This window comes from Mytilus trossulus, chromosome 4 (assembly GCF_036588685.1).
Source record: "Mytilus trossulus isolate FHL-02 chromosome 4, PNRI_Mtr1.1.1.hap1, whole genome shotgun sequence".
In the NCBI taxonomy this organism is placed as follows: domain Eukaryota; kingdom Metazoa; phylum Mollusca; class Bivalvia; order Mytilida; family Mytilidae; genus Mytilus; species Mytilus trossulus.
In genome coordinates, this window is record NC_086376.1 from 27,990,387 (window position 1) to 28,004,977 (window position 14,591).

The 14,591-nt window shown below is 31.5% G+C and overlaps 1 protein-coding gene across 1 annotated transcript in view; it reads right to left on the reverse strand.

The window, feature by feature from the left end:
• The window catches only part of LOC134715014 (uncharacterized), a 46,819-nt gene extending 32,540 nt beyond the window's left edge, over window positions 1-14,279 (reverse strand). Inside the window, exons 1-2 of the mRNA XM_063576843.1 lie at window positions 14,034-14,279; window positions 371-441 (exon numbers count right to left, since the gene is read on the reverse strand). Of these exons, the coding sequence (XP_063432913.1) occupies window positions 371-441; window positions 14,034-14,109 (147 nt within the window). The 5' untranslated portion in view covers window positions 14,110-14,279. The remainder of the gene's footprint in view (window positions 1-370; window positions 442-14,033) is intronic.
• Between the last annotated feature and the right edge of the window lie 312 nt (window positions 14,280-14,591).

Below are 14,591 nucleotides of genomic sequence, written 5' to 3' on the forward strand. Positions count from 1 at the left end.
ATTTCTCGACAATATATTTCAAGAAAGCGCCTCGAATTAGCATTTAAAAATTGTTATTTTTATTTCTGCTGGCTGAAATTGGTCTAGAATGATGCCATATTAATGCCAGTTTATTTAAAAAAAAACCAATTTTTATTTGTTTCAGTTATTTGTTGTTTCCTTGATTTGTAACCTAACTATCATTTCTCTCCAACAATGTTTTTTCTGAATACCAAAATACCCAACAAATTATATTAAATCATCTTCCTTATATTCCTTGTCCTACAACTTTTTACAACAAAGAACAAAAATTTCATGTAGAAACGTTATTAAAAATTATAGATTGATTTAACCATAATTTTACTAAAACCTGCTTAATTATTTTTTTTACCTGCACATGTGCATTCTTTCTCTGTACTAACGCATCGAGAAGAGACTGTATACGCCTGTCAACATTTTCATCTGGAAAATATCATGATTTAAATTCAAAATGGATAGAAAGTTATAGGTTAAGTTGTTGTAATGCAAAACGTGAATGATTTTTAACCAGAATTGGAAAAGAGTATGCAAAGCACACAACATCCACACTGACTGACACAATGTTTCATGGATAGTCAATTGACTCTATAAAGAACAGCATACTTTATATTATTGTTTATAAACTTTTGTTGTTAAACGTCCAGTATTGACAATTTCATAAACTAGTCTATTCAAGGCGAGAAAAAATAGCAATAAATCAAAAAGGTGGATGAAAATCAGAATATTAAGACTGCCTCCTGGAAATAAATATAACTAGAAAGAAGAAGAAAGTTTTGCTTTCATATAGTTTACCAAAGATTTGGGAAATGAAATCGTTCGTTCTCTCTCTTGGCACGAGGCATTGAGGAGCATAATAACACAAGCACATCAAATTATATGGCTCTTTAGCAAAGGTTTTACTATTCGAAACTTTTATTTTGTACCAAAAATTTTACTAGAAAATGGGAGATGACATATTTCAGTTTACCTACATGATGTCTGCTATTCATTATGCGAATTTAGAGTGAAATACAAATGTTTATATTACAACGAATAACATAAACTCCTTCTGTCTGAGTACAAATACTTTTTATTAATTCATTTAACAAATATTTCTTTTAATCAAATCAATGTGTTTTTTTACTTTATCATGCAAAGAACACATTATTTTTTTAATTTCACTTCTTAAACATGTAATCTCTATTCAAAAAAATATATTCCTACTGCCACACACAACCAAAGGCTCTAAAGAGCCTGTGTCGCGCACCTTGGTCTTTGTGAATATTAAACAGAGGAAGCAGATGGATTCATGACAAAATTGTGTTAAGTTTAAACATATTTTATTTGTTAAAGTACAAATTGGATAAGACACAAGTCAAACAGACTTATGAAGTCTTCTCCGTTTAACATTTATAGCAATATAATACAAAAATATATGTATAAGCATGCATGTATAGAATGGTATATCTATTTATTAAATATATATATAAATATGGATCAAAAGACGGAAAATTGAAGAAAAAGAAAATAATAATAATACAGAAAAAATATATATACATTGTATATATAAATGAATAAATCATTATTTAGAAAACAGAATCACAAAAAGAAAACAACAAAAAAAAACAACAACAAACAAACGAAAAAAATAAAGGACAAAAAAAAAGGACAAAATTTTTTACTTAGATGATGATGTGTGTGTTCGATCATGGTTTACCTCCTAGACGATTTGAAATCTTTCCGAACTTTTAATAAACTCAAAGACATTTTTGAAAATTGTTTGGTTTTGCTCTAGAGAAAGAAGACAACTACCCGAGGTAACTAGTTCTATGTTAATTTTACAATCATTTGGAAGCCAGCGCAGACTTTCAAACATTTTATTTCGTATGTCTGAATAAATTATACATTTAAAAAAGAATTTAAAGGAATCTTCACGATTAAAAACACAGCGTCAAGAAGTGTCAGAAATAATATTGACCCTATATAGATCATAGTTTAAGGATGATGCAAAACATCGCAGTGGGGTGAGAATTATATTCAATTTTCGATTTCCAAATTCATATTGCTTCGGTACAAATATATTACTCTGAGCAGGGACGTATATAGATATTTAAGTCCTTGCTCTGAGGATAACGGTTTTTTAGTTCAGTTTTAAATTTATCAATTGATTCCACATCACGAGTTGAATCATCAAGATTATTCCAAAGACGTATGGTTGATGGAATAAAAGAATCATTAGTTAATGCTAGTCTGCAGAATGGAATAATGATGTCATTTTCATTGCGTAAAGGATAGACCGTCATACTTTGTATTTTCAGGGGAATTAAATTTGACAAATATTCTGGAACATTATAATTTTGAATATTATAAAACATTTGGTTTTTTCTTCGTATCTTCTTTCAGCTAATGTTTCCCATCCAAGTTCTTCATAAATAACCCTTGAGCTTGTGAATACAGGTAACCCCGTAACTATCCTAGCAGCTTGGAGCTGTAATTGCTCCAGCTTATTGACATAACCTACCCCAATATTATCCCAAACCTCACTTGCATACTCAAATAAAGGTCTTATAAAAACTAAATAGAGTTTTTCTAAATTTGTCCTGCTCAGTTTATATTTCTTTTCCTTAGCATATTTATATGTTTAGACGTGCTTAAGATAATATTATCAACGTGGGCATTCCATTTAGCATCATTGCTAAATGTAACCCCTAAATGTTTATGAATATTTGTAATAGGTATATTTTTATCATTGAATATAAAGTTCATTTCTGTGGTTTCAATATTAGAAAATAACATAATTTCTGTTTTATCTGGATTAAATGACATTAACCATTTTTTGGACCATTCGTTCAGCTTTTCTAAATCATGGTTTATCACAGTTTCTATCTGAAAAGCATCACGATCCGCACAGCTGAACGATGTGTCATCTGCGAAGAGTCTGCACAGAGAAATAAGTCTTTCTGCAATATCATTAATATATATTATAAAAAGTAATGGTCCAAGGACTGACCCTTGAGGAACACCAGCTGAAATACTGCAAAGTTTTGAAGAAGATTGCTTGATAACCACTCTTTGTTTTCAATCACTTAAATAGCTTCTAAACCATTTTAACAGATTTCCATTTATACCATAAGCCTTCATTTTATGTAATAAACCATCATGCCAAACTTTATCAAAGGCTCTGAAGAAATCGCAAAAAACAAAACAACTTATCTCTTTCTTTTCAAGTGAGTTCAATATGAAATTATATATTTCTAACAGTTGGTGAACCGTTGAACATTTAGGAAGAAAATCCGATTGATACTCATAAATTAATTAAGATCTTTGTAAGTGGTTGTAAACATATTTATATACAACACGTTCCATGACTTTGCCTATGCAACTTATAAGTGATATAGGTCTACAAATTTGTGTTTTGGTGATGGTGATGTGTTTGTACCAACATTCTTGCTGCTTACAATTATCTCTACCTATAATGAACTTGACCCAGTAGTTTCAGTGGAAAATGTAAGTAAAAATTTACAAATTTTATGAAAATTGTTAAAAGTTGACTATAAGGGGCAATAACTCCTTAGGGGTCAATAGACCATTTCGGTCAGGTTGCCTTGTTTGTAAATTTTGCTGAACATTATTGCAGTATACAGTTTATCTAAAATAATATTCAAGATAATAACCAAAAACGGCAAAATTTCCTTAAAATTACCAATTCAGGGGCAGCAACCTAACAAAGGGTTGTCCAATTCATCTGAAAAATTCAGGGCAGATAGATCTTGACCTTATTAACAATTTTACCCCCAGGTCAGATTAGCGCTAAATGCTATGGTTTTTGAGTTATAAGCCAAAAACTCTTTTTTACCCCTTTGTTCTATTTTTAGCAATCGCGGCCATCTTGGTTGGTTGGCAAGGTCACTGGACACATTTTTTAAACTAGATACCCCAAAGATTATTGTGGCCAAGTTTGGATTAATTTGGCCCAGTAGTTTCAGAGTAGAAGATTTTTTTGTAAAAGATTACTAAGGTTTACGAAAAATGGTTAAAAATTGACTATGAAGGGCAATAACTCCTAAAGGGGTCAACTGACCATTTCCGTCATGTTGATATATTTGTAAATTTTACTAAGCTGAACATTATTGCTGTGTACAGTTTATCTCTATCTATAATAATATTCAAGATAAAAACCAAAAACAGTAAAATTTCATTAAAATTACCAATTTAGGGGCAGCAACCCAACAATTGGTTGTCCGATTCATCTGAAAATTTCAGTGCAGACAGATCTTAACCTGTTAAACATTTTTACCCCCGGGTCAGATTTGCTCTTTATGCTTTGGTTTTTAAGTTATAAGCCAAAAACTGCATTTTACCCCTCTGTTCTATATTTAGCAATGACGGTAATCTTGGTTGGTTGGCCGGGTCAACGGACACATTTTTTAAACTAGATACCTCAATAATGATTGTGACCAAGTTTGGTATAATTTGGCCCAGTAGTTTCAGAGGAGAAGATTTTTGTAAAAGTTAACGACGACGGACGACGGACGACGGACGCAAAGTGATGGGAAAAGCTGAATTAATGGGTAAATCAAGAATAGTCTACAAAATAATTCATATAACTGAATACTTATTTGGTAATAATGAATACTTATTCTGTAATGTCTTACGCGATTTAATTAATTAATCGTATTCCCTATTTTCAAGGTGTAAATATAAATTATTGTATTCACCTTAAAGTCATATAAAACCGCAAATTAACAAAAAAGATGCATATGTTTTAATAACTAAATGGATAGTTTTCAGTATAAAACATATGTAGATATACTTTCTTATTAAGAAAATTCTTTAATTTGTCCTCATTGTAATTGCTTGCTTCTAGGAAGCAATTCGCCGACATATTTTCCGTATATGCATGTGACCTTAGCGTGACCCTCATCGTAATAATCCGGGGATAGCAACACGCATGGATATGTCATTGAATTAAACTATAATCTGATTTTACATGTTATACACGTGGTCAAAAACAATGTTTTTGTTGATTGTTTAATATAACACTGGTATTAAAGAGATAATAGTAACTGCAATTACGATTATCCCAATATGGCGACGGCAGATATAGGTAAAATCTTTACAGTCATTTAACTCAAATGTAGCATGTTTTTGTCACTTGTAACTCATCTGCAAGGTTTTTCTATACCATTACATCATATTTGAATCGTAACGGTGCACTGGAATTGTCTAAGCGCTTTGAAAATTGCCGTTGAAAAATTCGGGATGATAATCGTAACTCTATGGAATTTTTCTTGTTTGATAATCGTAATTTCTTTATCGGATAATAGTAACTGAAAAATTAAATGTGTCTTTCAGCATTTTAATGGTATTTTGTTTATTAAAATGCAAATGTACAGTTAATGAATAACATTAACGGAAAATGAAAAAAATTAAGAAACTTACAGGTTAATATTTAAGGCAAATTTACTTATATATTTCTCGATTTATTGGCGTTTTTTTTTTTTTACAAAACCGTGATTTCTTGTCCCAGCCACTTTAAAAAAAATGTGTTTGATCTTTACAAGTATTTTTTTGTGCAGTCATTACATGGAATCAGATTAATGTTTTTAATCTTTACAAGTAATTTTTTGTGCACTCATTACATGGAATTAGATTTAACATTTTTTAAGCAAAGAAACATAATATTTTTAGAGGGACTAATAAGCTTTGGATTCCTGGCATTTCCCTAGACGCCCTATTCAACATTCATGCTCAATGTATGTGCAGCGATGTCATTGCACCAGCTTTGACATATATATTTAATCTAAGCATCAAATGTGGTAAATTTCCAAATATTTTTAAAACTGCAAGAGTATGCCCAATTTTTAAAAGTGGCGATGCCTGTTATCCTGATAATTATAGACCAATAGCAGTTTTGCCTTGTCTCTCTAAAATCATAGAACGACATATAGCTAATAGTTTGTATATATTGTTAAATAAGCAATGACCTTCTTATTCTACACAGTCAGGTTTCAGACCTAAACATTCGTGTACTACTCCACTTACTAAATTAATAGATGAATGGTTAGCAAATATAGATAATGGAGAGATAAACGGGGCTATATTTTTAGATTGAAAGATAGCGTTTGATCTGATTAATCATACAATTTTATTGAAAAAACTTGAATATTATAATGTTTCAAATAGTACACTAGACTGGTTAAGACATGTTTGAACGAAGCCAACAACTTAAGGTCAATAACGTCATGTCTAATACTAAATGCATAAAAACTGGTGTACCACAAGGTTCTATCCTGGGCCCTTTGTTATTTATTTTATATATCAATGAGTTACCACTCAATATAGAACATTCATCAATAGATTTATATGCAGATGATTCTACATTACATTGTAGAGGTAATGATGCAATTCAGTTAGCTTCTATAACCTTCAAAATGATATTCATGTTATTGAAAACTGGTGTTTGCAAAATTGTATGAAATTAAATGCAAAAAAATGTAAATCAATGATTATTGGTTCAAAACAAAGGCTTTGTTTAACTGGAAACAGTTTAGATATCAATATTTCAAACATCATCCAGATTATTGTTTAATAGTTTACACTGGTTAGATGTGGAAAAACAAATTCAATACCAAAAGGCAATACTTATATTTAAATCAATTAATGGCATGGTTCCTAACTATTTAGAAGAAAATTTTCATTTTACTGATAATCAAATCTATAACTTACGTTCAGCTGATGAAAAACTATTAAATCTTCCAAAACCAAAACCATTTTTTTTTAAAAGAAAACATTCATTATGGCATAACGGGTATGGACTAGAATTGAACCAGCAGTCGCTTCCCGGGGGAAGAAATATCACACATAGCCACCTGCATTAAATGTTTTAAAACAATTATTATTATATTTACTATGTTTTTATTCAGGATAAATCAATGTTCTTTAACAGTCTTAGGGCCAGCTGAAGGACGCCTCCGGGTGTGGGAATTTCTCGCGATATTGAAGACCTATTGGTGACCTTCTGTTGTTGTTTTTTGTATGGTCAGGTTGTGTTCTCTGTGATACATTCCCCATTTCCATTCTCAATCTTATTAATCACAAATCTGATGTAGGGTGACACATGCGTTTCCCCTGATAATTATTGCCATATATCATAACTTCCTATAAAATTGCCTCATCGCTCATTCCCATATTTTGTGACATTCCTAGTTCTTGGGAGTTTTCTGTATTTTAACATAGTTCGTGTTTTTCCATATCCAAATTTCTTAAAACGTGTTCACCCTTCCAATTTTATGATATAATAGTATGTAGCTGTTATCATTAGAACCATTAATAATATATCCACAAAAAGATATGTCATAAGATGTTAAAACGTGATTAATTCATCACCATAATTTCATCATGTGCTATCAGATATACGTTTTTAGTGCCAATATCAATAAAACACTATCCAGTTACGATTATCTTCGTATTTTTTAATACCATAATTACGATTATCTTTTTATCCGAGTTACGATTATCTTCCCGAATTTTTCAACGGCAATTTTCAAAGTGCTTAGACAATTCCAGTGCACCGTTACGATTCAAATATGATGTAATGGTATAGAAAAACCTTGCAGCTGAGTAACTAGTGACAAAAACATGCTACATTTGAGTTAAATGACTGTAAAGATTTTACCTATATCTGCCGTCGCCATATTGGGATAATCGTAATTGCAGTTACTATTATCTCTTTAATACCAGTGATATAAGGCGACAATCGGTAAACTAGCTATATATTTTCACTTCATAACAGACAGAGAGAAAAAAAAATTAGGATTATAAGATATGTTTGCGTAAAAAATGATAAAATCGTGCACAGAAGACTAAGTTTATGATATATACATGCATTGGTTCAAGAATTGGATAAACATTATTTTTGACCAGTCACTCGTTTCATATGACTTTAACGAACTTATAACGAAAAACGTTTTACAGACTTTTATGAAAAGCAAATCGCATACAAGTTATAATTATTTCATTTTTATTTCTAATAAGGACTTCTTCTTAATTCATTACATAAGTAGATCTATCCTCTTTATTTACTACGAGATAATTTATACAAATGTTGGCGAAACGTTGCACATACTACCGGTTTGTCATGACCAAGGTGTAAAAATTCCAATCAAACGAAAGAATGTCATTTTTTTGATGCGACTGTCATACAAGTGAGAGGTTTAGCTAGCTATAAAACCAGGTTCAATCCACCATTTTCTACATTAGAAAATGCCTGTACCAAGTCAGGAATATGACAGTTGTTATCCATTCGTTTGATGTGTTTGGACTTTTGATTTTGCCTTTTGATTTTGGATTTTCCTTTTTGAATTTTCCTCGGAGTTCGGTATTTTTGTGTTTTTTCTTTTTTCAACAGCAAAATGAACAAATGCTATTGCTATGCATTTGTACTAAAGGGTACAAATACACAATTCTAGTCAATCACGGAATTATCTATTCTGTTGCGGATTAACATTTTTTTTTTTATTGTATATGTATATTTTAATGTGGTCATTTTTATAAATTTCCTGTTTACAAAACTTAAAATTTTCCGAAAAACTAAAGATTTTCTCATCCCAGGCATAGATTACCGTTGCGGTATATGGCATATTTTTTTAGGAACTTTGGATCCTCAATGCTCTTCAACTTTGTACTTGTTTGGGGTTTTGAAAATTTTGATATGAGCGTCACTGATGAGTTTAAAGAAGACGAAACGCGCGTCTGATGTACTAAATTATAATCCTGGTACCTTTGATAACTATTAAGCGGTCAGTTAAAAGTATATAGATACACATCAAATCCTAAATGATCTTCAACTTCATTCTTTATTTTGCCTTTTTTAATTTTTATTATGTGCGCGTCACTGGTGAGGTTTTTGTAGCGTAATCCTTGTTTCTATGATGAATTTACCCTTCTTTTGAAGGTAATTAAATGTGAGACATTATCTAAGTATGTAATTATACTGAATTACTGATATACCTTTTGGCTAAGTAGACAGTTCAAACCATAAAAATACAACTGTATGGATTTTCAATGATATATTGAATGCATTCGTAATAACCATATAAATCAAATTTTTAAACCATAAATAATAAATGTCAGTTTCCAAAACCGTTATATACGCATAAGTGGTCACCAGAAAAATTATGTTTTTTCTATGTTAAAAGAAGACGTTTTAAGTGATATATTGCACTTTTATAAACGATCAAATCCGACCAAAAAGTAATTTATTTATTGATGCAAAGATGTGCAAAGTATTTGGATGGTAAATGCTATAGCACATGATTAATTTGCTATAAACAAGGTATAACACATCTATTTTTAAAAACGAAATTATCTTATTTTCAACATAAAAGTGAAAATCTGATATTGCTGTGCTTGTTAAAATCGGGAATTACATTTCACAATCCTAGTCAACTATGAATGGAATTAATTCAATTTTGAAAGAATTGATATTTGTTTTATCGTATTAGTATTTTCAGTGGCAAGATAATCTATATTTATCGTCTTCCTTTGGCTTATATCATCCGGTCTAGTCGTATCGTGTTTTTGGGACGTGAATAGACATTACAATCCTAGTCAACTATGAATGGAATGAATTCAATTTTGAAAGAATTGATATTTGTTTTATCGTATTAGTATTTCCAGTGGCAAGATAATCTATATTTATCGTCTTCCGTTGGCTTATATCATCCGGTCTAGTCGTATCGTGTTTTTGGAACGTGAATAGACATTATAATCGACGTCAAAATGTCCGAGGAGAAGATATCAGCGGCGCCACAAAGTGTGGGGAGTCGTTAACAATCTAACTTTTACCAACTCTTTTAACTGTCTAAAAGAGGAAGGAATACCCAGTTATATAACCGAGAAACAGATTATCGGGTTTGTACGCGTGACTTGTTGTGCTTCTTTGGCACATATGACTTGGCTCTGTAATTTTAAAGATCCCGCCATTATGTTATTATTCTATTATAATGCCATTATATTATATTGTTCTATTTTAATTTTGAACGACAAAAATATTTATATTTCTTTCTGTGTGACGTCAAAAACGCGACTCTACACAAGAGTTGATGGGAAACTGTTTGCTCGCGTAGTGGTATTAACAATATATGGGCTCATAAAAACTCTAAATAACTTTTGGATTTTTTTTAAAATTTCGGTCTTTTTTTGAAATTATTAATTTAAAATCAAAACATTTGATTTTTCAACCCTGCATACCACCATTACCCACGTTGAACCTTGCTATTTCAATCCTATATCATATGGGTTAATTTTAAAACATATAAAAGCAAGCAATTAATATGGTTGTTAAATTTGATAGACGCTTTTCGTGTTTCTTTGTTAAATATTTGTTTGTTTTTGTTCTAAATGAGACTGTGACACAGTTATGACTGCTGTACTCCTATTTTATAATTTTTGATCTTGGTGTCGGTTTAGTTAACGCTACGTTGTAAATATAATGGAATTTGATGCTACTGTCATACAAGTGAGAGGTTAAGCGCTATACAATCAGGTTCAACCTACCATTTTCTACATTTGAAAATGCCTGTATCAAGTATGTATCAAGAAAGTTCGTTTTATGTGTTTTTTCATTCAATTTTGTCATTTGATTAGGGAATTTCCTTTTTAAATTATCCTCGGAGTTCAGTATTTTTGTGATTTTCCTTTTTCTACGTGTAAAAAACGTTCAAACACCAAACGTTCAAAATAATGTGAAACCTTTATGTTTAAACACAATTTGAACAATTTTATTGCACCTTAAAAGTATACAATTAAAGCCCTCGGGGAAATATCCCTAGTTAGTGTTGATATATTTGGATATATCTAAACTCATAAGGCCGTAGCTGTTTTATTAATACTTAACAAATATTGCCATTTAATTTGGCCTGGTAAAAAGACCATGATGAATATTGGCGTTGAATACTAGGGTTGTTCACCGGACGTTTCAATTTGTCGAGGTTATTCATCATACGATTCAATTTATCGAGGTTAATAACCGGCCTTGTCAATTTCAACGAAAATATTCGATTAAATTCACACCGTTTGATCTTTTAATAGTCAAAATACTTAATCAATAATATATCTATTAAGTATATTCATTCCCGTGACACTGGACGGGTGGCTAAATAACGCGCTCACTCGCAAAACGGTTCACGTTGTTGCTCGCTGCTGATATTTTACTCTATGTGAAAGTTTATTATGGCATGTAATTATGAATAACGGATATTTATTTTGACTAAGTAAGCAGTTCTTACGATGAAAAATTTATTTGTCACAGTATGGGCTTTTCATAAATACTTTTAAAAGCAGTTGTAATGACCGCAAAACTAAATAATTGATTTAAACTTCTTATATTGTTGTTATCAGCCCAAGTACTCATCACTGTACTTGTCGCTTTTAAATGCTAATTAAAGTAGATTTTATAATGCATCGCAGTTTAATAAACGACCAAAGACACCGGTCTAGTATCATGGGACGATTGAACTTTTATTTAACTGTTCTTTTCAATCATTCTTGAATAAGAATAAATTGCATTGGGAGAAAGGCTTGCTTATATTTTTTATTTTATTGTTGAATTTTGAATTTATTTTTCTATGTTTTTAAGGGGGGTCAGACTTTTTCTTAGGAAGTTAGATCCCTTGTAATCCAATTTGAAAGGCTGTCGTGTGTTGCTGTATAAAATCAACATTAATACTCTAGTGTTCAATTCTGATCATAAAAGGGCTTACGAGCCAACCAAGGTAGTAAAACACCACGAGTCGGGTAGCTGTTCAATAGTCCTAAATTAATAAAGTGATAACAAACCCGGGACATAAACCAAACCAATGGGAATACATCAGATATAAGGGGAAAACAACGAAATAACACAAAATTGAAATGATAAAAAAAACCACCAACATACATATTAACGGACTATTTGATAAATAAAGGCAACAGTAGTATACCGCTGTTCAATAGCGGAATCCTACTCTGGTCATAAACCAATACCGAGGGAAACAAATCAACTTTAAGAAACGGATTGTTTGATTACTACTGCCAGATTCCTGATATCATAACAGAACTACAGTGCAAATAAACAGTGCAAGAACATTAGCCGAGAGAAATAAATGAATAAATAATGTAATAGTACATAACATAACAACATGTAAACCACAGAATTGAAACGGACAAACTTCCATTAATTTACGATAGTACACCAGTACACCACAATAGAGTTATAAACTGTGCGTCACATGAATGTAGCATCGCAGCAAACAGTGACGTAGTTTTTGTGACGTCTAATATTTGTTTGGCTTTTTTACTATTTTGGTCTGAGCGTCACTGATGAGTCTTATGTAGACGAAACGCGCGTCTGGCGTATAAAATTATAATCCTGGTACTTTATATAACTATTTACACCACTGGGTCGATGCCACTGCTGGTGGACTTTTCGTCCCCGAGGGTATCACCAGCCCAGTAGTCAGCACTTCGGTGTTGACATGAATATTAATTATATGGTCATTTTTATAAATTTTCTGTTTACAAAACTTTGAATTTTTCGAAAAACTAAGGATTTTCTTACCCCAGGAGTAGATAACCTTAGCCGTATTTGGCACAACTTTTTGGAATTTTGGATCCTCAATGCTCTTCAACTTTGTATTTGTTTGGCTTTTTAACTATTTTGGTCTGAGCGTCACTGATGAGTCTTATGTAGACGAAACGCGCGTCTGGTGCATTTGCTTACCACAGAAAGATGTTATTACAATAGTGCATTAGTTATGGTGTGATTGTAGGTATTTTATAACCATGTCGGTTTTTCTTTTTAATTAAAATTGTGTAAAAAAAAATGTGTCATATAGATGTCTAACAATCATATAAATGAGTTGATTAATCATTTAAGATTTTACATACATAAAAATGGGGGAAAAACTAGTCCTCTCTCCATCCCCCCTCCAAAAAACACTAAAGAAAAACCAATATACATTCTTTGAAATAAACTTATCACGAACGAATACAAAGCAAATTATACTTCTTATCGCTATTTGGAAATCTAATTTGACTTGATACAATACTCACTGTTCCATTGTGGCGTCAGATATTTTTCTATTGTCGTGTCAAAAGTGTATGGGAACCTTTGTGATGCCCAGTATTGGCGGACTAATAGTGCAAATGTGTATGCACCAAACAAAGAAGTTCCCAGTTAGTTTGAGTCATCACCCAATGCATTTTGTAAACGCAAAAAAGGCAGAAAACGTCAACGTTATATTTGTGCTTCAGTTAATAACTTGATGATGACTTTCACAAAAAAGATTTGAGAGTAGAACAAATCGCAAGTCATACGCATTAACTATTATTAAAAATCAAAGGCCTCAAATTGCCTGATTTTATAACAATGTGAACTTTCATATTCTATAGGGCGAAAACGCAAAAACGCGAAAGCGAAAACGCGATTTCGCCTTTCATATTCTATAGGTCGAAAACGCGAAAACGCGAAGTCGAAAACGCGATTTCGCCTTTTATATTCTATAGGTCGAAAACGCGAAACCAATTTAGCGTGTTCGACTCGCAATTTCGCGTTTTCGCCCTATTGAATATGAAAGGTGAAAACACGAAAACGCGAAATGGCCTTAACCGGCCACCATAGTTAACCGTGTTTTACTTAACCTTATTATCATCGCCGCTTTGATCGTCTATGGTTGCCAGACACTACAAGGATAATAATTTACTATCTTGGTCTGTAATATATGTTTCATAATTGTGATGACACAAGGTTTGTTTTTCAAAACTGGTTTCACTTACATTGCACTTAACTGAGTAAGTCTGAAAAATACATTATCGGAGTCTTTATACTTTATAAGTGCTACTAGAGATTGAATTGTACATTATATTCAATCTAAAGTAGTTTTTTTTTCAATGATAATGTAACTGTTGTATAGGTAAACATACATAATTATGAAATATGAAAATATTTATTTTATACAGCACGCAATTAACATGCAATTAACATTTGTGTAACTTACCTAATGGATAAGAACTTGTCAAAACTGCAATACTGAAAAATAGTACCCCACAAAGTACATTTACACCAAACCTCATTTTGTGTGCCGTTATGGATCCTGTGCATATACCCGACTTTTATACCAACAAATTTCAACCATGATCAACAGAGGGAATAGGCTACTCTGTTTACACAGAGATGAATGAGCAATAAATTTGATTCCAATGCATATTTAACTAAATACAACCTTGTGCTCACGGACCTTTAACTACCTTCAGTATTTAATTGTCAAAGTGAAAATATTTAATTTGTTTACTATAAAATGCTCATCAACAAAGTCAATTTCACAGTAACTGATATTTATGAAATTTCATGATTTTTTTAGTATTTGATGTAAAAATGAATTTGAAAAATCATCGTAAACATACTAACGACACAGAAAGCAAACATTTAAGAAAAAGACGTGTAGGCAAATATCAATAGAGCGTATCGAATAGAGATTTATGTCTTATGATATTAAATACGCTACAATGGTTTATTTTAACCATGAAATAGTAAATATTATAAACACGCTTTTTGA